At 48.8% G+C, this 23094-nt stretch overlaps 2 protein-coding genes across 8 annotated transcripts in view; one reads left to right on the top strand and one right to left on the bottom strand.

Annotated features, from left to right (window-relative positions):
* The window catches only part of DTX1 (deltex E3 ubiquitin ligase 1), a 75915-nt gene extending 67195 nt beyond the window's left edge, over positions 1-8720 (top strand). For all 3 annotated transcript variants that reach the window (XM_082203216.1, XM_082203217.1, XM_082203218.1), the window contains exon 10: positions 936-8720. In XM_082203216.1, the coding sequence (XP_082059342.1) occupies positions 936-1160 (225 nt within the window). In that variant the 3' untranslated portion in view covers positions 1161-8720. The remainder of the gene's footprint in view (positions 1-935) is intronic.
* Positions 8721-9146: 426 nt separating this feature from the next.
* The window catches only part of RASAL1 (RAS protein activator like 1), a 64314-nt gene continuing 50366 nt past the window's right edge, over positions 9147-23094 (bottom strand). For 4 of the 5 annotated variants that reach the window (XM_082203125.1, XM_082203129.1, XM_082203127.1 and 1 more), the window contains 2 exons: positions 18630-18694; positions 9147-13879 (listed from right to left, as the gene is read on the bottom strand). In XM_082203125.1, coding sequence (XP_082059251.1) covers positions 13743-13879; positions 18630-18694 — 202 coding nt within the window. In that variant the 3' untranslated portion in view covers positions 9147-13742. The remainder of the gene's footprint in view (positions 13880-18629; positions 18695-23094) is intronic. The other variant, XM_082203126.1, reaches the window with a different exon arrangement.

Here is a 23094-nt window from a genome sequence, read left to right as displayed (position 1 = left end):
TTCAGGTTAAGAACGGACCTCCAGAATGAATTAAGTACTTAACCTGAGGTACCACTGTATCCTAAATTCATGTTACTTTACAAGTGTCATCGTATTCTTGCCAATGATTTCAACTGTTTACAGTGGTTTCTCAAATACCGTACTTTTCCGTATATAAGACTATGTTTTTTCCCCCTTTAAAAATCATGCTAAAAACTGGGGGTCGTCTTTTACATGGGTAGTGCATAGGGTGGACGTTTGATTAGCTGCTGGCGTGGCTGTCAGCTGCTATTGTGCATGTTATTGGTTGCTGTGTCGATGGGTGGTTGGCACACTCTGCTGGTGATGGGCCAGACAGGAGGCAGATTTTGCGACGTGCATTGGTGAGAGATTTTTGGCAATTCCCCCTAAAAAAAGCTCAACAACCCTGGGTAATCCCCTCCCCCTAAAAAAGCTCAATACCTCTGGCAATTCTCCACCAAAAAAAGCTCAAATCTCTGGGCAATCTCCCCCCATTTTCTTAAAACTGAGTCCCCCAAAATAGGGGTCCTCTGTCTTATAGACAGAAAAGTATGGTATGCTAGAAAGTTACAGTAATACCTTGGGTTAAATATGCTTCAGGTTGAGTGTTTTCAGGTTACGCTCCGCAGTGAGCCGGAAGTAACGGAGTGCGTTACTTCCGGGTTTCGTCATTCGTGCATGCGCAGATGCTCAAAATGACGTCACACGCATGCGCGGAAGCGGCGAGACGCGGAGATGTGCAGTCGCATGTTATGTTCTACTCAGGATGCGAACGGAACGGATCCCGTCCGCATCCAGAGGTACCACTGTCTTCCAGTCTTTTAACTTCCTGGTTTCCGATCTTTCCCTTCAGTCTTGCTATTTCTGCATATTCTATCAGCTTGGTCTGCCATGGTTTGACTCAGTTTTAAGTAAGCCAGCTTCTTACGTTGCAGGTCTTGAAACTCCTGATTGTGGCCTGGGAACGCCGGCTGATCTTCACCATTGGGACATCCAACACGACAGGCGAATCCGACACGGTGGTGTGGAACGAGATCCACCACAAGACCGAATTTGGGTCCAACCTCACCGGCCATGGCTACCCTGACCCAAACTACCTGGACAACGTCCTGGCGGAACTGATGGCCCAGGGGGTCTTGGAAGCCAACCTGAAGGACTGAAGAGGCATCGCGGCTGCTCTTTCCCAACCACACTTTTGCCATGGGCGTTGCGTGGAAGCACGAACACTGCCTGAGTCCGTCCGTCCGTCTGCGTGTGTGCGTGTCTCTGTTGATCAGCTCTCAACCAGCATATCGGGATAAGCCTGGTCTTCAAGACCTCTCATGTTGCCAGTCTTCACCTCTCCAGCCTGGGTCTTCAGCTTGGGTCTTCAGCCGGGTCTTCACTTCTTCTCATGTTGTTGGTCTTCACCTCTCCAGCCAGATCTTCAGCCTGGCCTTCACATCTCATGTTGCTTCTGCTGCCTTGACTATGGGCGATCTCCACACAGCGATGCCAGACATGGCCAAAGGAAACCACGGGGCGGTCCTCTCCCTCCAGGACCAAGGACTGTCTAGATCGTTCCTGAGTTTCCCCACTGGAGGAAGACCACCCAAAACTGCGCAAGTGAGCAACTGAAGCAATCAGCTCTTCTTTTTCCTTTTATATATGATATATACATACATAACACAAACCCCTATATATTCTTGGCAGTCTGCAATATTCCTCTTGTCCTGACTGTGTTTGCACATTACACCATCCTATATTACATATCTGCCGCTCTGTAACAGGATATCATATGTAATAGAGGAGATGTATGAAGCCAAGTGTGGAAGCGTTGGCCCTCCTGCCCGCCCCTTCCCGGGAAAACTCTTGGTTCTTTCTGCGTTGGTGACTCATTTTGCCTTTGTGATGCCTTTGCCACTTTGCCACAGGAGGCAGTAGGAAGGAATTCTGGCTTGGGAAGCCATGGGTTGTTGTATCCACCTAAGCCCTACTCAGAGTAAACCCATCGAAATCAATGGACCTAAGTTAGCCCGGTTCGTTCATTTCTGTGGGTCTGCGCCATGTAGGACCTAGGATGGGCTACAAGCCCAGGATGGCCAAAGAGAGGTGTGACATCTTAATGACGGGCACGGCAGTGTTCCTCACCTCAGCTTTGCAAATTGCCTTACACACACAAGCACGCTGGTCTTTATGGCCAGCGCCTGAAGACTTTACTGCCTAAAGCAAAGGTTGAGATGCTGCTGCCTCCCATTCCATCAACTGTCCGCTAGCATTCAGGGCAAAACCCTCTCGATCTCGCTCTGCTGGCCTTCACCTCTCCAGCTGGGTCTTCACATCTCATGTTCCTTCGGTTGCCTTTGCTGCCCAGCAATGTTTCTGAATCCCAGTTGCTGGAAACCACGGGATTGCGTTCGAATCCTGCTTGCTGGTTTCCCACAGACATCTGGTTGGCCCCTGTGAGAACAGGATGCTGGACTAGATAGACCATTGGCTGAATCCAGCAGGCTCTTCCTTTCAACTGGATCTGATTTCAGCACTGGCAACGGGATAATGAAGCTGGTTTGGAGATGAGGCCATGTAGCGCTCCGTACGTCTAAGAGCTTGCTGCTGCTGCCCTCCACCCCGCCCACCACAGCATTTGCTGACTAAGGCAGGTGGCTCCCTCTGCCTAAGGTTAGGGCTGGCCCTGTTGCTCTCAATCCATGCTATGGGATACTGGAAACCACAGGGGAAAGGAGAGTCCTCTGGTGCTTGGATCCTCTCTGGTTTCCTACAGGCATCTGGTGAAAAGAGGATGCTAGACTAGAGGGGACCCCTCTGTCCTGATCTAGCAGGCATTTCTTATGGTCTTAGGAAGGTCTTTGCAAGGGCAAAGAGGGAGTCCTGCAATTCAGATTAGATTCTGATTTGGACACATTGGCCTTACCCTCAGAGAGGGGGAAAAGGGAATGTGGCAGAGGTGTATGAAACAATGGATTCTGTGGGGGGAAATGGACTGAGAGATGGCTTTCCCCACTCTCTCATAATACTAGAACCCAGGGCCAGCCAATGAGGCAGAATGTCGGGAGATGCAAGATGAAGTAAAAACTCTGGAATTAGCTGCCGCAGGAGATCATGCAGTCCGCCATCTTGGACAGCATTAGAAGGGGATTAGACAAAATAACAGAGGGTAATGGCTATCAACAGTGACTCGTCAGTGATGGCCCCGCATTAGTCCAGCAACTTTTTAAAATGTTGCTTTAATCAGAAGCAAGAGTTACTGACACACACACACAAACCGTCCTAAGATTGCAAATTTGGGGTTTTTTTTGAGTTTATTAAAAAATGTGAGGTTTGTGCAGGAATTTGATAGGTGTGCACGGCATGGTGTGGAAGGGTGAAGTTGAATGTTGGAATATTTAGGACAGATGAAGTGACTTCTTTACAGACTGGGGAACTTGTTCCCACAGGAGGCAGTGATGGCCACACACTTGGATGACTGCCTTCTCCCAAATTTACTGTTCCTCTTCCAGGATCCACCTCTGCACAGTCTTGGGTGAGCCTGGCTTGACCAGCAGCCCTCAAGTGTTGAGCCTTGCCTGGACAGTCCCCACAGTTCCTACCATGCCCTCGAGCTGCTAGCCTCCTGTTGCCTTAATATGACCAGCAGAAAGGAGAACTGTGGGCAGCTCTGGCTTCTCCAGCCTCCCCAAATCATTGGGGAGAGAAGCTGCCTTCTCATCCCCACTCCCTGCCACCATTAAGACATGGGTACGGGAATCTATTTCAGACTGAGGGCCGCATTCCTTTCAGGGAAACCTTCCAGGGGCCACGTGTCAGGTAGGGCCAGAGGCAAGAGGCTAGTTTCTGCATACCCCCTTCTCTATCCTCCATGGAGGAGGCAAGAGGCACGATCAGTTCAGGGGCATGTTCCCAGCCAGGGAAAGGCATCCAGGGTGGTATGTGAATCAGGGCCAGTGAGTGGTGTGGCCTAGGAAGAGTCCAGAGGGCCAGACAGCCTGGATAGCTTGTTGGTTAGAGCGTGGTGCTGATAACTCCAAGGTTGCAGGTTCGATCCTCATATGGGACACCTGCCTATTCCTGCATTGCAGGTGGTTGATGATCTTCAGGGTCCCTTCCAACTCTGAAATTATCTGGTTCTATGATAAAAGATGCATGGTGGGCCAGATTTGGCCTGACGTTCCCCACACCAGCCTTAAAAGGTAAAGGGACCCCTGACCATTAGGTCCAGTCGTGGCCAACTCTGGGGTTGCGGCGCTCATCTCGCTTTACTGGCTGAGGGAGCCGGCATACAGCTTCCGGGTCATGTGGCCAGCATGGCTAAGCTGCTTTCTGGCGAACCAGAGCAGCACACGGAAACGCCGTTTACCTTCCCGCCGGAGTGGTACCTATTTATCTACTTGCACTTTGTGCTTTCGAACTGCTAGGTTGGCAGGAGCACGGACTGAGCAACGGGAGCTCACCCCATCACGGGGATTCGAACCGCCGACCTTTCAATTGGCAAGTCCTAGGCTCTGTGGTTTAACCCACAGCGTCACCCGAGTCCCTTAGGACAGTGCTTAACAGCACAGCGATCCTCTCGCATACAGGATCTTAAGGTATCTGATGCACAGAAGGGAGAATTGTGGCCGGTGCCCCTTCTCCTCACCCCACCCTCCAAATACCACTTAGGCTCCTCCACCACCCCATACCCAAGTCCCCCCACTTAACTGCTCTTTCTGCAGATCCAGCAGGAATGGGAGGCGGACGACATGCCCTTCAGGGCTGGATTCACCCATATGCTCCATCGTCTGCAGAGTAATGTCCCTGCTGTCTGGAGTTTGCCCGGGCACAGTGCGTGCCCATCTCCCTCTAAACTCATTTCACATTCCTGGTGCTCATAACTCATGCCTGGCCTTTGTTGAAAGACAAGGAAGAGGGAGCAGCGGCTGGCGTTTTGGTTTTAAAAAAATAAAAAAATATTATTTTCCCTTTTTGCAAAGGCAGGTTTCTACTGCAGTGATAAAATCAGCAGGGAACGGATCCACCTTTTTGCATTGAAATCCTGCCAAAGTTATCTCTCACCTCTGGGAGAGAAGGAGGGGGGGGGCTTGGTTTCATTAGGCAGCACTTCCTTCCCCAACCTGCGCCCTCCAGAAGTTGTGTGCTACAGTTCTCATCAACCCCCAACCCAACATGACCGCAAGATGCCGGGGGCTGATGGGGGTTGTACTTCATGAGGGCTTTGCTAAGTGGGGCTGATGGGAATTGGAGTCCAAACATTTGAATGATTCCAGGTTGGCCAAGGCTGATGTAGTAAGTTTGATTGTCCAGCTATCAGTGTTGGGACTCAGCTACATTAGTCAAGAAACAGCATTTTGAATGTGTTATAAACATGCAGCACCAGAGGGTGCCAGAAAGCAAAAAAAAAATATTTCTAAGCCATTTTCCATAGCATTTTTCTTTTCTTCTGATGTAACAATTTAATTTATTACTTTTTATAGCTTTTCCCCCCCGTGTTCCTCCACCCTTGGTAAAAGGCATATATTTGTGAAAATGGGATACAAGAATGCTTTAAACTGGGGAAGGTGGCTTGCAAAGAATGTGTCCATTGGGAGAAACATGCACTAAAATTCAGATGGAATTCCATGAGGGATTTTTTTTCAAACTGATGAGGGAGCTGGGTATGTTTAGGCAGGAGAAGAGAAGACTGAGAGGTGAAATGAGAGCCATTTTCAAATATCTGAAGGGCTGTGACATAGAAGATGGAGGAAGCGTTTCCCCCCCTGCTCCAGACTGTAGGACCTGAACCAGTCGACCCAAGTTACCAGATTCTGACTGAATGTTAGTAAGGACTTTCTGATGATAAGAACCATCTGACCATAGATTGTACTCCCTCTGAAGATGGTGGACTCTCCTTCATTGGGGGGGCGGGCGCTTTAAACAGAGGCTGAATGGCCATCTGTCAAGGATTCCTTAGAAGTGATTCCTGCAATGCAGGGGGGTTGGTGTAAATTGCCATTGGCATCCCTTTCAACCCTATGATTATATAATGCAGATTGTGGAGGCTAGACTTAACAACTAGAAAAACGAGAAACCAAGAAAAAAACCAAAATGGACAGATTTGGCAATCTCCAGAATTTACACCCCATTTGCCAGTCTGGGGTAAGAAAGCATAGGGGCAGGTTTGGGGCAAGAAACCATTTCATCCTCTGTTCATTGGAGGCAGGGCTGTTTCCGTTCTGCTGCAGTTCATTTTCTTCTCAAATATACATCATTCACCTCACTGTCGTCTGCAGCAAAAATCATGTAACTTGAGACAATTTAAGTAATCAGTTGCATTAATTACATTGTTATTACATTGTTCTACCACATTCATTTGAATGCAAGGGGAACTTAATGCATTTTTTTGTGGGGTGGGGGTATAATCAATTATGTATCATTTACAAACTGAAGGCAGCAACAGCCAGTTGACTGATTTCCGTTCTGGATACAGGACCAAAAAGCAAACATAATCAAATTCCTTCTTCATTTCCGTCGGAATTTTCCAACATCCCTAGTTGCAACTCAGACATTTGGGCTGCATCTTTAAAACACACACACACACACACACACACACACACACACACACACACACTCAGTGCAGTTTTCTCTGCTGTTCTTTTGCTGCTCCTGCTGGGCTGTGCACCTGGAGTGATTATTCCACTCCACGTCAAAATTGCCGCCTCCGGCGTTCTGACAACCCCCCACCTTGACCCAGCTGGTCTCATTTGATGTATGAGAATCAGTACGGTTTGATGATTATATTATTGTTATTACTGTTATTATTGAAGTCTCAAGGTGACTCGCAAATGGAGAAAAGGTACAATGTATGTTAAAACAAGATGAGCACTAAAAAGTGGTCCTCCGTCAATTCCCAAGCATCGACCCCGCACAACATTGAAACGATCATACGAAAACATCTGGCTAAAATAATCCCAGGGCAGCAAGGATAAAAAGTAACCATCAGATGTCCAGGAGAACAGGGAAAGTCTTTGCCTGGTGCCAGGAGTACTTTAGAGCCAGCACCAGGTGAGTCTCCCTGGGGAGAACATCCCATAAATCAATCCCACTCACCCACACCCTCCAGGCAAGCAAGAGGCATCATCAGAATTCCTGGAGACACATTGCAGGCAAAAGCACTCAAGTAGGGATCAGAGCAGGGCTCATGGGAGGTGTGGCCTGGAGGCAAGGGGTGTGGCCTTGGAAGGAGGCGTGGCTAGGGAGACCTCAGATGATGGTGCCAAGTTGGTTCCTACGGGAAGAGTTGTTGCATGAGGTATTGGGATCTTGAGCATATATGAACCAGAGTTTATTTAGCATTATGTTCTTTCTCCTCAACCCTCCTTTTCTTGGCTAATAGCAAGAGCTTGAGCCTGGCTTGCAAGAGTGTTTCTGAGGATGTGCCAAGTGCCTTTCTCCTCCCACTGTGCCACCACAACTTCCCTAGACAAAACCACACATGCCCACAGCTAGATTGGAAGGGCATCCAGGCCACGTCCCTATCAGGAGTACATCTCCTTGGAACTGGCATCTGTGTGATGCTCCTTAAGCCAGGTGAAAAGGGTAAGAAACTCCTCTGTCCTGTTCCTCTCTTCTCCCTGCTTCCTTAATGGTTAGGATCCAGTTTGTTGCCGGAAGCAGTGACGGTGTTGTCTTCTAAACCAGCAGAGACCAGAAGGCACCCATGCAAAGGACGCTTGCTCCTATGCCAGCCTGAAAGACTTCTTCCGCTACTTATCAAGCAGCCCAAAAATGTGTGCCAGCCTCACTACTAAACCTGTCAACGGAGGAGTAAGCAAGCTCACTTGGTGACACAGAACTCCTCATTACAAGCCCAGTTTGTGCAGGCTTATTCTCGATCCTCTCTTGATCCAAACGAGCATCACCAGAATCCCAATTCTTCCCATAGATCATGTAGCTCAGTTACAGCATGGTGCTGATGATGCCAACGTCACAGGTTCGATCCCCGTCCAGGACAGCTGCATATTCTGGCGCTGCAGGGGACTAGATGATTTTTGGGGGTCCCTTCTATGATTCTATGAGTTCAAGGATGCTTTGCAGCCTGGCAAAACCACTTGCCCAGGGGTGGGGGGAGCAGGGCTGGTGAGGGGTGTGGCCTGTGGAGAAGGGGTGTGGTCTGTGGGGTGTGTGGCTGGGAAAGGGGTGTGGCTTATGGAGAAGGGGGTGTGGCCTGTGGACAGTCCCAAGGGCCCGACAGAAAGGTCTGTCTGGAGGTTCTCATCTGTTCCCTACGTCTGAAATTCGCCACTGTGTCCTATGGCTTGAATGAACATATGACCTGAAGCACAGTAATAGCGGGGGCATGGGGGATCTGTGGCCCTGTCCACGACTCCCAACACCCACCAGTCCCAGCCAGCATGGTTGATGCTCAAGGATGATGGGAGTTGTAGTACTGACAGCATCTGGAGGGCCACTGGTTCCCCACCGCTGGGTGATTGGGTGGAAGAGAGTCAAGTCCCAACAGCCTCACATGGGACAGGTGAGAGAGGTTGCATTTCCGAGCATGTCTAACTCTGGGTGGGGTTGTTGGGCGTTGAGGAGGAAAGTTGCCATGTCAATGGCATGGTCAGTTAAGGTTCCTGTCTGGAGATCCCAAAGGGCTTTGTAATTTCCTTGGTGTCTTTCTCTGTTCATGCTCAGCATGTGTTGATGTCTTTACAAATTTATGCAGTAAATGTGGAATCCAAATGCTATCTCTGTGTTGCATTCTTTCCTCTCCAACCGAAAGCACCTCGGCTATGTTCGTCGCACCTAACTGTCAGGGACTGGCTGGGTGAGGAAGAGATGTGGGCGCTGCTTGCCCTGGAGCCCCTCAGGGGAGAGACAGAAGATGACTTAGACCCTGGATCATGGTGGTGGGACACTGGGGGAAGGGGTAAACTGGGAAGCAAGCGCACTGCCTTGTCCCTGTGGTTGAGAGGGCTGGTGCAGATGTGGATTTGAATCACACACACACAGCAACTTCCTTTCCCCATTTTTAATTTGAAATGGACAGTTTTAAACCCTCCCCAGAGGCTGAGAGCAACAACCTTTAGAAACAGATAATAAAAAACTTCAATATAGTTCAGTTATTTAGATATATGTTTGTTTGTTTGTTTAAAAAGGAGGCACGGACTCCATACATTCAAAACAACATTTAATTAAATTTTGGCTGCCTTGGGTATTAAGATCCCAGCAGTTCAACCAGCTTTCCATTGGTAAAATCTGATGTTCAAATTTGCTCACGTGTGAAAGGACCAGAGCCAGCTCCAGGTTCGATGGAGCCCCCAGCAAAAGGGCGTGAAGTCCCTCCCTCATGATATCACCTCCCCACTGTCCCTATGGGCTTGTGTCACGACAACAGCTGAGAAGCTACCTGCCATTTAAATTCCCCCATGATGCAATGCTCTGGAGGGATGCTACATTGGGAGCCCAGGGCATTGTTGGAAAATACAAAATGGCGGCGAGCTCCCTAACCACTGCTGCCATTAGTCTGCAGCCAAGGGAATCGGCAGATGAGAGAGAGAAATAATAGCCTCGGCAAGCCCTCATGAGTTACCTGGACACCAGCAGCTGCTTGAGGGTGCTAGACCACCAATGCTGGAAAGGAAAAGGGGCAAATACTACATTGTCATTTATTCACATTTACAGACTTCTCTTCTTCTAAGGAGCTCAGGGTAATGTACATGGGCCTCTCCCCTCTTTTTAATCCTCACAACAGCCCTGTGAGTTAGGCCAGGCTGACTGACCAGTCCAAGGCCCATCATCTTCACAGCACAGAGTGCACAACCACCAATATTTCTCTGATAAAAATAGGGATGTCCTATCCCATAACAACAACAAACTACTACAACAACAACTTTATTGTTCATACCCCACCCATCTGACTGAGTTGCCCCAGCCACTCTGGGCGGCTTCCAACATATATAAAAACATAATAAAACATTAAACATTTTAAAACTCCCTTATACCAGGCTGCCTTCAGATGTCTTCTAAAGGTTGTATAGATATTTATCTCTTTTGTGGGGGGGGGGTCACATAACTCCATAACCTCCAACATTTCTCCAGTGGAAATAGGGGCATCCTAGGGGAAAGTGGGACATTCTGGGGTCAAATCAGAAACTGGGACGACTTCTGTAAAGCCCTGGGGAAAAGGGACACTTGGAGGGTCTGAGAGTGATAGGGTGTGGAACCCAGGTTTCCCTCTCTGGGCTCAACGGTTGGGGGAACCATGTGGCAAGCAAGCTTTGTGCTTTTTGCCATGGCAGCATGCATTTGGGTCCCTGGTGGCCTCTCCTGCTAGAGGGGGAGGGTGCAGGACCCAGAGTTGAAGACTTCGCTTGCTGGCTTGTTCTCTAAGCAACACAACCACAGCTGGCTAGCTGAAAGTTGCTGGAAACCACAGGAGAAGAGATGTCTCTTGTGCTCAGATCATGTTCACCAGTCCCCCAATTTGGGCATTTGGTTGGCCACTATGAGAACAGGAAGCTGGACCAGGTGGCCTGATCCGGCAGGTTCTTCTTAGGTTCTGGACTGGATAAGAAATGCCCAGAGGTTCCTTGGAGATCTTCATCTGTTCGGGAAGCAGGAAAAAGGGGAAATCATCTCCCAGGGCTTAAAGATTCCCCACCCACCCAAGGGAGACTGCCACAGATGCTTTGGTGCAAGCCATGATTTATGGGGCCATTTAGTGCTGCTGCGCCATCAGCTTTTGGCAAGGCGTCCCTGGGGAACTGGGCTTTGCGGCTTTTGCTGCACTCAGAAACGTGGTTCGTGAAGCTATTATCTCTCTGCACTCCCAGCAAGCCAGGAGCCTGGTCCGACAGCCTTCCCCACTCCTCACTGCCCCAAATATCACTCCAGCGGCAAGGAGGGGCTTTGTGAGCCGTGTGCTACATTGCAAATATAATACCCCGCCTGATGGCTCCCCTAGTGCAAGCAAACACCTGCTTCCGGTGGCCTGTCCTAATCCTGCCCTCAGCTCCCTGGGAGGAAACCTATTTCTGGTCCTTTCACTAGACTGCCCCTGTGTGAGTCACATCTGCCTGCATTTACAGTAAAAAACAGGCGTAATGTTTTCAGAGAGGTGGGAGGGCTGCCATCGCCGCCCTCAAAACACAGAGACGTTTCTCTCCAGCCTTGGAGAAGGTGGGGGACAAAAAACAGTTGAACAGGCAGGTTTTCAGTGAGATTTGGGTTGAATCAAGCTATCGGAGGGCTGGAGCTCATTGGAAGAGCGTCTGCTTTGAGTGCAGAAGGTCCAAGATTCAATCCCTAGCATCTCTAGGTAGGGGTGGGAGAAATCCCCTGCATGAAACCCTGGAGAGCTGCTGCCAGCCCGTGTAAACAATACTGAGCCAGATGGACCAATGGCATGATTCCATATGGGACAACTTCCGACGTTGCTAAACTAGCAGAAAAGGAAAAAAAGAAATGGAGGGGAGTAACAAAAAATGAGAGGGTGGTATCCAAGATACCACTAAGGGCAGATTCATACTGTAATGTTTAATGGATTGAAAGTGCTATATTTCCCAGCGCCCTTCACAAACTTCAGTTCCCAGGATTCTGCAAGGGAAGTCACGTGCTTTCCATCTGCTGTAGATGGACTTTAAATGCATGGTGTGGAATCTGCCCTGAGTTCGTCACTTAGCTTGTTCTGGTAGTGAAACATTTTGCTCCGTGGGCCCGTTGCTGTGCAAGAGACAGATGAAGGTGTTTGCTGCACAAAAGATTGCACGGTCTGTTGCCCAGAGAGCTTCTGCTGGTGCAACTGCTGTGCTGAATACTGTGCAACTTTAAAACTTGGGCTCGTGGGCAGAAACACTGGACAGAGCCCAGAGAGGAAAAGAAGATCTCTTCCAAAACGATGCAAAGAAATCACTGTGTCTCACCTGCAAAGCATCTCAAGGTGTTCCCTGGCCTCCCAGAACCACCTGCCACCACAGAAAATAGGGTTAGTTAACTGCATTTTGTAATCTGCGCACCTCTCTCTTTGTGGGGGGACAGGTAGTGCTGTTTTCATTTCCCATATATTCCAAGAAGTGGCAGCCAGTGCCCCTTGGCATTGGAGGTCTGACAGTAGGTGGCGCCAGAGCCAATGACAGGCAAAGCCAGTTTAATTATAACTTTGTCCACATCCTCCTCCCTGTTGAGTCTTGCAAGGGATAACCAGTGGCAGCCAACACCTTTCCCTGGACTGGGTGTAAGTAAGAAGCCAGGGAGGTAGGAGGCTTGCCGAGGGCAGACTGAGTTTGGCAGGGCTGTGCCCCATTCACTCCAAAGGATCACCCATCCCTTCTGAATCTGAGATTCTCCAGCAGAATGCTTAAGTTATTTAAGGCTGAAGCCTTATCTAACAAGACATCACGGCGTTTGAAAGACTGTGTTTGGCTGTACACCAACTAGCTTGTTCTGAATCCACCAGATCAAAGGAGTTCTTGCTGTTTTCAAACTGACAGTCCTGGGCTGTTTGTTTGCTGCAACCGTGTGATCAAATGCAAAGGGGCACTCAATGCTAAACTAACATATGTTATACAGGCGCTGGGGAATCACAGGCTGAATGTTCGCAGCTTCCACAAAAGCTTTAACAGGGCGAGGAAGAAGCACACCTGCAGCAGGAGAAACTTTCTTGCACTGCAAGAGTTTGGCAAAGAAAGCAGGAGACGTGATCAGGAGGACCCCACCGTTGTTGGATTGCACACACACTGCTCCTAGCACCGTGGCAAATTGCTAGGGCATGGCCCCAATCCACAGTGGAGCACAGTTGCACACCAACAAGGGGGGCACACACTGGGGGCAAGGAACCTGCCTCCTGTGCTACAAAAGAAACTGCCAATTCTGCGCGGGAATAGATTCTGCGATCTCAGTTATACAAAATGCCCACGATATCTCCTATTCCCATAGAACATATTCTCCAATGTGCTTTTCTAAAATTAATTTTCCACAATTTATTGCAAATTGGCTACGTGAAGTCATCCATGCCCACCAAAAGTGAGCTGCAGCCAGACACCTCCTTGACTTCTACGCTTTTGGTGGCCATTGCCTGTGCGCTTTCAAGCCTAACTGTAAGGGATAGAAACTTGTTCTTTTAAAATAAGGATTAGAGAATGTTACTGGAGTTCTAACTCCCATCGCCCCTCACTATGGGTCATGCCAACTAGAACTGGGAGTCGAAAAACCTATGAGGGCCACAGGTTCCTCATCCCTTTTATAAACACCCAACGGCTGAATTTTTCCAGGATGCTGTGCCCGCAATCTGTGCTTCTACAGATTTGTAACATGCACACACACACCCCCCCCCACAAAACCACTGGCCTAAGTGTGCCCCCTTTGTAAGGAGAAAGTGATCCAAGAGAGGACACTTCAGGAATTACTTGTACATCTGGCACAGATTCACGCAAGTGCCCTCAAGATGCTGTTGAACTACAACTTCTACTGTCACAGACCATTGGCAATGCTGGCTGGAGCTGATGGGAGTTGGAGTCTAACATATGAAGGGCACCATGTTGGATATAGAGCGTAGACTGGGTGCAGCCAGGAGGAGATCAAAGACATTCGTCCATCCTTTCTCTGTCTGTCTGTCTCACTCCCTCTCTCCCCACAACCAACCTAACTTGCCTCCCAAGCCCCAACTCTGCATCCAAAGCCATCCAACTTGCAAGGCAGGCAATGGATCCCCTTCCTTATGTAAACACACCATTACAATATGGAACAAACATGGGGTGTGTGCGTCCCACCTAAGGATGGTGGGGCACCTGGTCGCTTGCTGCCTTTGCTTCCTCTTCGTGGCGCTCAAAGTCATCGTGGGCCTTCTGCAGATCCTGAATGACTTCTAAGAGTTGGGCAGTGGCTTCCATCCTCCGAGCGCTTGCATCTGGGGGTGGGGCCAGAGAGGTGGAGGAGAAAGCGAGAGAAGATGCAGAAGATTATTTGCGGCCTTGGAGGTACATATGCTCCATTGGGTGTCCTCTCCCATCAACTGTCAACAGAGGGAAGCCATTCCACCAGGCTGCCTTGGCAGGAGAGATGGGAAACAGGTCTTGTTTCATCAGCTCCACCAGGCACCTCCTGCCCCTGAATTGCACCAGCTGGTCATTGTAAAGGTAAAGGTAAAGGTAAAGGTAAAGGGACCCCTGACCATTAGGTCCGGTCATGACCAACTCTGGGGTTGCGGCACTCATCTCGCTTTATTGGCCAAGGGAGCCGATGTACAGCTTCCGGGTCATGTGGCCAGCAGGACTAAGCCACTTCTGGCGAACCAGAGCAGCGCACGGAAACGCCGTTTACCTTCCCGCTGGAGTGGTACTTATTGATCTACTTGCACTTTGACGTGCTTTTGAACTGCTAGGTGGGCAGGAGCTGGAACCAAGCATCGGGAGCTCACCCCGTCACGGGGATTCGAATTGCCGACCTTCTGATCAGCAAGTCCTAGGCTCTGTGGTTTAACCCACAGTGCCCCCACATCATTGTAGGAACAGCTATTTAGAAATGAGTGTCTGAGGTTTTTTTAATATACTTTCCTCTTCCTTCCCTGTCCCTTTTTCCTTGTGTGCCGTGTTGTGGTTGTGAGTCTGCATGGGCAGGGTTTGTCTTGTTCTGGCTGCATATAAGCCACTCTGAGGAACAGGGTACTCATGCTCTAAACAAATGAATGAATAATCCTCCAGAGTCCTGATGGATCTGGCCACTAACAGGTCAATGCCACAGTAGCCAACCCGGGGCCGTGTTTTGTGAAGATGTAAAAGTAGCATTTACTTACATAATCTAGTTCTTGAAGCAGCCATTTCAGTAGCAAAAATGGAGGCAGGTTTATAACTACTATCTAAGTCACAAAAGTTAAGCTCAAAAATGGTGTCTGAGCTGCAGACCTCAGATATGCCTATGAGGTCAGCATGGATGGAAGCACAATGAAGAAAGAGAAGGCTGCCTGGGCAGGAAGGAAGTATGTAGTGTCACAGCTTCCTGCCAAGGCAGATAAAGGAAGTGATCTCACAGAGTTCTCTCTAGCATATTTTACAGAAAGGAGCCTCAGCCCCTTCATGTGCCTATCTGGCAAAACATGAATTGTTGGTTTCACTGCAATGATGTCCCACAAATCCCACACATGGCCTGTGCTGGGAACCGCAAGGGATGAGAGGGCTCCTGTGCTTGGGGTTTCGGTGGCCAGTGTGAGAACAGGAAGCTGGACTAGATGAGCTCCTGGGCTGATCCAGCAGGCCCTGCTTATGTCCTTATGGTGGGGCAGAGCCCCATTCACCTTTGTGGACCAGTCTCCATTGGCAATGGTCAATCCTCTGGCACAATATGTGTTATATACTGAGTTGAATAGGATCCGAAATGCAGCAGTCTGATTGGTCCTAGAACAATAGGATTCAGAATGCATCAGTCTGATTGGTCCTACAACAATAGGACTCAGAATGAAGTAGTCTGATTGGTCCACAGGAGCCACCCAATCCAGCTCCAGGTGGAAGTGAATCCGCAACCTGATTGGCCTACAGGAGAATCCCGGAATTAGCCAATCATGTGGGGCCGATTGTGTAAATAATGTATATAAAGCAGACATTCTGGGGGAACTTCCACTCCTCCTCACCACTATGAGCTGAATAAAGAGCATGAAATCCACTCTCGACTCCGAGTATATTTCAATATGTCAATCTGAGACTGGCCAAATGGACAGAACCTGGACGGGGAATGGTGAAATGCAAGATTCAACTGAAGACACTGTAGATTCAGATGCAGAAGATGCATTTAAGAGCCCACTGGGGATGGGAAGTGGCCTATGTGGCCTTCGGTTCTCAGCACAGGAGCTACATCCTGCTGGGCTCCCCTAGGAACTGTCAAGTTGTGTTGCACTTCAGAGAAGCCCCCATCCCATTGGCCCATAGTCAAGACTTTCATCTGGGAGCTCCCACCTCCTCCCTCCTTACTACCTCAAGGACGCTTTGCTTTCCAGCCTTGTGAACATTGGTCAACCATCCAGGAGATGGAATCGTTCACGCTTGATTAAGGACGCACAGAGCCCTCATTGTCATGCGATGGCAGAGCGGAAGAGACCTCACCATTCCCATGGATCCGGGAGACCCACTGCGGAGGGCCAAGGTCCTTAATTTCCAGCTTTCAGGAGACCGAGGGAATGCTAAGTTTAGAATTTGTCCGTTGGACACACAACAGAACGTAAAGCTAGCCCCACGCTACAGCACGGATTGGCCGAGTTGCTGTGATGTCACTCAGCTTTTCCAAAGGGGAAGGGGAGAGAAGATCCGGCAACAAAAGGATGGCAAACAGCAGCTTTTGTGAGGGGAGTGGAAGGTGAATTTGCTGGGAGTGCATCAACGTGCCTCTTTTCGCTGGTAGCACAATGGTCCTTGAAACCATGAGGCAATTCCTTCCCATGAGGGAGGTGCTGCAAGATCTCTGGCAGAGGGAGCATAAAGATCTACGGAGAAAGCAGATCCTGAAGCAAACTGCAAAGTGCAGTTTGTTGAGAGTGGTGAGAGTTGTTAGGAGACAAACCCCCCCCCCAGAACTACATTTCCCAGAGTTCCTTGAGTAGAACGATTCCTTGTTAAACCACTCTGGGGATTGTAGTTCTGTGAGAGAAGTAAGGGGGTCTCCTAACACTCTTCTTCTTGGGAAGAAGCCAAATGGAAGCTCTTGGAAAAACTCTCCCAGAACTACACAGTCAATCAGAGCATGTGCTACCTCAGCAAGGATCATGTCAGTGCCTCGTTGCTAAGCAACACCTTCACTCACCGGCTTGGCTAGTTGACTAACACAGAGTTAACCCTTAAGGTGAACTTGGTATGATCTCCGCTGTTCTCAGTTTAGGATTCTGCTGACTGTGGGCTGAGAAGGCAGTAAATTTAGGAGGCCTCTGTTTAAAGCATAGTGGTGCTGGCAGTCAATTCAGTCAGATATTCTCTGCTGAGGACCACCGAGGCAAACCAGGACAGTTGGAGAGAGAGGCAGAGAGAATGCTGGCTGCGGTAGTGAGACCTGCCAGCAACTCGCATCCTTATTACTCATTTCCTGCTGCTACTCAAAGCAGCTCACAGTTTTACATAACAGGCAGGATACAACAGGGAATAGGAAAAGGGAAATAAGCAGAATTCGGGTCCTGGAGCTGCTGACATAGGCTGCTCTGGGAGGGGAGCATCCAAATGGCAGTGGGTCCCAGGGTTGCTGACAGAGGAGGTTTCACTGCCTCATCTCTTCCCTCTGAGGCAGCCAGGTGGACACCAATTAGCTCGGCCCTCCATCCCAAAGGGGCTGCCCACCTTTATAGGCCTGTGGGAACATCTGGAATTTTGAGGGAGTTTTGTGGAACTATTCTGAGCCTTGAAAAGCCCGTAGAGCTGAAGGAGGAAGTGAGATAGAGTGTCTCTCTTCCAACTTCCTCCTTCAGCTCTATGGGCTTTGTCAAGGGGGGGAAGGAGGTAACTATGCTAACCAGCTTGTGACCAAGGGGGCAGGGTGTGGGGTGGGGCTCATAGGCATAAGGAGAAGACCAGAAGAGTGCCACTGTGCCCAAGGGCACCATGCTGGAAACAAGTGCTCGCTCACTCTTTCTCTGGAGCAGGGGTCGGCAACCTTTAAGACAAAAAGAGCCACTTGGACCCGTTTCCGAAGGGAAAAAAAAACTGGGAGCCGCAAAACTCGTCATTATAAAAATAACTTTTTTGTCACTTTTTATTATTTCTTCGTTTGATCCCTCAGAATTACTCCTCCTCATAGAAATAAACGTTAAATTAACAAGTTACCTTTTTGTGTGTGTGTGTTCTTCACTCCCCTTCAAAACAGTGACCAGCGTACATGCCCCCTTTCAATGCAGTGACCAGCGTACATGCCCCTTACAATGTAGCGGGCGGGAAGGTGACGTCGGGACGGTGGGTGACTAACGCACGCACCGCCCCCATGCGACATCACAGCCAGTACAGCGCCCGCCACTGTGGGGAGTGTCAGGGCGCACAATGCGCCTCCTCCCCTTGCTAGTATCCGCCCCGGAGCCGCAGCAAAGGTGTAAAAGAGCCACATGTGGCTCCGGAGCCGCGGGTTGCAGACCCCTGCTCTGGAGGAACCTTCTCAAAGCAAGTTTTTTAAATCACTATGCTGAGCGCAACAGCAAAACCAGAGACATGAAATCTGATAAAGGTATCAAATTCCACTTCCCCACTTCTGCTCACACAAAAGCTGGCAACGTTTAGTGACAACACCCCTCCCCAAAATGTCATGGGAACTGTTTATTGTTTTATTTTAAAGGATTTTAAGCAATGCTGTTTAAGCAGAAAGGCTCTCAGGACGTTGAGTCGCAAGTCAGCCTCTGTCCTCAGGCTTACAGTGCTGTGACCCAAAAGGAAAAAGGGAGGAGGAGGGAGGAGGAAAAAGGCAAACTCAGGCTTAAAGTTCTTGTAATGACCATAGAAGATGAAACGAGCAAAATCCAGGCACTATGGCGATTGATGGAAGGTAGTTCCAGAATGAGCAATGAGAAAGCCTCACAGGCTAAGCCACATCACGCAAGCATAATCACAATGCCAGGAAGTCAAACCCTGGATTCGGAGGCAGAATTACAGTTTTCCGACTCAACTTACATCTCTGACAACAGAAGAGGAATAGAGACCTACCTTTCTGGGCCCCGCTGCTTTCCTCCTGTGTGGCCCCCGTGCTTGAAAATTCCAGGTATTTCTCCCTAGGGAAAGGTAGGAATAATTTGATACAAGGCTGCAAGCTAAATGAACTGCGCAATCAAACTCCCAAGGGCTGCAACCCAATACACTACAGGCAGGGAGGCTTCTTCAGCCAGAGGGCTGCATTTCATTCTGGGCAACCTTCTGAGGGCCACATGCCAGGGGTGGGTGGAGACAGAGGGGAAAGCGAGTGGAGCAATCGATAAAAATTTTACCTCTGTAGAGTAGGCTAGTTTCTATACACATTCACGTACCCTTATCTATCCCTCCATGCAGGCAAGCAAGAGGCTTCATCAGAGTTCAAGGGCACATTCCAGCCAGGCAAAGAACACTCAAGAAGGGTACGAGGCAGGGCTGGTGAGGGGTGTGGCCTGGTGAGGGGTGTGGCCTGGTGACGGGCGTGGCCTGGTGAAGGGGTGTGGCCAAGCATCAGATAAAGAGAAGATGAATTGACTCTTGAGCTCAAGGTTCCCTTCCTTGCTATTTACACTTCCCAAGGAGCCAGTATTATGGAAGGCAATGGGGCTTACTTCTGAGTAAACATGCATAGGACTCCATTTTCAATCGTTAAATTGCAGGCTTTGAAAAGCAAGCCAACAGGCAACAATTCTGCCCCCAAAGAAGCCCCAAGTGTCTATTTATTTAAGCTGATTTATTTGTTGATTTTTTTTGGTATAAATAAGTGAAAAAATATATTAAAAATTGGGGGGAGCATGCTAGTTCCGTTTCCATGGGAAATAATTGTTACCAACTCTTAAGAACCACCTTCACTTTAAGGCAAAGGGACAAGGCATTCACACAAAGGAAACCCTTTTTATTTAAAAATAAAAAATATATACAGTAGTACCTCGGGTTAAGAACTTAATTCGTTCTGGAGGTCCATTCTTAACGTGAAACTGTTCTTAACCTGAAGCACCACTTTAGTTAATGGGGCCTCCTGTTGCTGCTGCGCCACCACCATGTGATTTCTGTTCTCATCCTGAAGCAAAGTTCTTAACCCGGGGTACTATTTCTGGGTTATCAGAGTCTGTAACCTGAAGCGTATGTAACCTGAAGCGTATGTAACCCGAGGTACCACTGTACTCTATTTCTTTATTACAATTTTGCATTGGGAAATGTGCTGAAGGCCCAACCATCAGATCTGGCGGCAGGAAGCCATCCGCTACGCTCGCTTCTCTAGCAGATTGATGCTATCAATCACGCGGCTCATTCAGATGGGAGCGACGTCACAACAGGCGCAACAACGGGAGAGTGAAGCAGCAATCAAAAGCTCCATCACTCATAGCCCAGAAGGCCCGGGCCCTCCGATTATCCATTACAGTTTTTACTTGAATTGACAAGACAAGTAATTAAACTCGAGAACCAGAGGAAATTGCCGTTCATTCTACAGCCTGCTCATGTTCCTCCCTTAACAGGGTGCGGGATGTTACTTCATGGGGAGAGATGACCACAAGCTTTGCATTGTGCTTTGCAATGCTGAAGGCTGGATCCCTGCCATCTCTTGCTAAAACAGAGATAGGGACATAAGGAGAGACCTTCTGGATCAGGCCAGTGGGCCACCTGGTCCAGTATGCACCAATAGCGGTTTAGCCATGCTCAGCGCTTTTCTTCTGGGGGGGGGCATGCATACCCCTAAACATTTTGTGAATCTTTGTACTTTTGTCCATTTATTGTACAGTGGTACCTTGGTTCTCAAACTTAATCCGTTCTGAAAGCCCGTTCCAAAACCAAAGCGTTCCAAAACCAATGCATGTTTTCCCATAGGAAGTAATGCGAAATGGATTAATCCACTCCGGACTTTAAAAAAACAACCCCTAAAGCAGCAATTTAACATGAATTTTACTATCTAACAAGACCACAGATCCATAAAACGAAAGCAATAAACAATGTACTGCAGTCGCACAATCAATCTGTAGCTGAACTGGGTTCCACACTGTCACAAAAACAAAACAAAAGCTGCAAAAACGAGAAAACAAAATAAATAGCAAAAACAGACAGACCTCAGCGTAACACTCAAAATGGAAGTGTGGCCCTCAAAACGTAGCACGTTCGGCTTCCAAAAAATGTTTGCAAACCGGAACACTTACTTCCGGGTTTGCAGTGTTTGGGTTCCAAGTTGTTTGAGTACCAAGGCGTTTGAGAACCAAGGTACCACTGTATTTATTTTCCCCCATTTGAACTATAAAATGGTGATTTTCTTGAGACAAAATGAGAGTACCCCTAAACATTTTTTAAAGAACAAAAGCACCAGCATTGCTGGCCACTGGCAAAGCTGTCTGTGGACAGATGCCAGCTCCCTCAGCCTGAGCGCCATACTCCATAGTCGCATTTGACTGGACTTCACCATCCAGGGGTCCTTTACCTCTACCTCTTAGCATAGCCAACCAGATGCCCCAGTGAAAAGCCCACAAGCAAGGCCTGAGCACAAGAGCCCTCTCCTCTCCTGGGGCTTCCAGGGTATTGTGCGGCTGCCACCCTTAGCTGGATGTCCCAGGCGTTTGGCATGGATTATGACGAATTTTCTGTTTCTTTTTCAATAGGTTCAATAGGTTCATGTTCAAATATATAAAAGGATGTCACATAGAGGAGGGAGAAAGGTTGTTTTCTGCTGCTCCAGAGAAGCGGACACGGAGCAATGGATCCAAACTACAAGAAAGAAGATTCCACCTAAACATTAGGAAGAACTTCCTGACAGTAAGAGCTGTTCGACAGTGGAATTTGCTGCCAAGGAGTGTGGTGGAGTCTCCTACTTTGGAGGTCTTTAAGCAGAGGCTTGACAACCATATGTCAGGAGTGCTCTGATGGTGTTTCCTGCTTGGCAGGGGGTTGGACTCGATGGCCCTTGTGGTATCTTCCAACTCTATGATTCTATGATTCTATGATTCTAGGTTATAGTATGTACGGCATTTACTGTAATGTATTCCCACCACCCCCACCCCAATTTTATGCCATGCTCTTAGAATTTATAGTCACTTAAAGACTCCTAAAAGGTAAAGGTAAAGGGACCCCTGACCATTAGGTCCAGTCGTGGCTGACTCTGGGGTTGTGGTGCCCATCTCGCTTTATTGGCTGAGGGAGCCGGCGTACAGCTTCCGGGTCATGTGGCCAGCATGACTAAGCCGCTTCTGGCGAACCAAAGCAGCGCACGGAAACGCCATTTACCTTCCCGCCAGAGTGGTACCTATTTATCTACTTGCACTTTGACGTGCTTTCGAACCGCTAGGTTGGCAGGAGCAGGGACTGTGCAACGGGAGCTCACCCCGTCGTGGGGATTCGAACCACTGACCTTCTGATCGGCAAGCCCTAGGCTCTGTGGTTTAACCCACAGCACCACCTGCGTCTTAAAGACTCCTAAAGGTAAAGGTAAAGGGACCCCTGACCATTAGGTCCAGTCGCGGCCGACTCTGGGGTTGCGGTGCTCATCTCGCTTAATTGGCTGAGGGAGCCGGCATACAGCTTCCAGGTCATGTGGCCAGCATGACTAAGCCGCTTCTGGCGAACCAGAGCAGCGCACAGAACACTTAATAAATTAACGATAACAATTTGACACTTTTCTGGATTTCTCCCCAAGAAATCCAGAACTATTGAAACTGGCAGGCTGACACAGTCCTAGCCAAGATTAGTCCAGGATCAGATCTTGTGCGATCTTGTGCACTAAAGCCAACAATAAGTGAATAAATTTTGAACCTTTTGGTGGTCAAATACTGAGCCATTTTTAACTGGAGCTGCTTTGGGTTGAATTTGGAACCTTCTTAGTACAAAGAATGTGCTCTGCTATTGAGCAGTGATGTTTTCCTCAGGCTTGAGGCCCCCTATGTGGTCTGTGATGAGATCTTGACCTTTTGATTTTTAAAAGCCAAATTGCCCCATCTTCCTCTTAGAAAGAAGGGCTGATGTTGATAGCAGTGGAAATTCCTTAATGAAGAGGTGCCCTCTGGTGGGGACATCTGGTATTGCATGTCTGACTTTGGCTCCCTAGGGTATATCTGACATGTTTATTGGCACCAGGAAGGCACCTTCATAGAATCATAGACTTGTAGAGTTAGAAGGGACCCTGAGGATCATCTAGTCCAACCCCCTGCAATGCAGGGATATGCAGCTGCCCCATACAGGGATCGAACCTGCAACCTTGGCGTTATTTGCACCACGGTCTAACCAACTAAGCTATCCTCTAACGTCACCCCTACTTGGTTTGCAGGCTCTTTGAGTTGTAGACCCATTCAAATTAATGGTTAAAGGGTAAAGGTAAAGGGACCCCTGACAGTCAGGTCCAGTCACTGATGACTCTGGGGTTGCGGCTCTCATCTCGCTTTACTGGCCGCAACCCCACTACTGGCTTTACTTGCGGCTCTCATCTCGCTTTACTGGCCGAGGGAGCCGCCATACAGCTTCCGGGTCATGT

Source organism: Podarcis vaucheri, assembly GCF_965113315.1.
Source record: "Podarcis vaucheri genome assembly, chromosome: 16".
Taxonomy (NCBI): domain Eukaryota; kingdom Metazoa; phylum Chordata; class Lepidosauria; order Squamata; family Lacertidae; genus Podarcis; species Podarcis vaucheri.
Note: the sequence above shows the minus strand (reverse complement) of the source record. Positions and strands in the feature narration are given on the sequence as shown.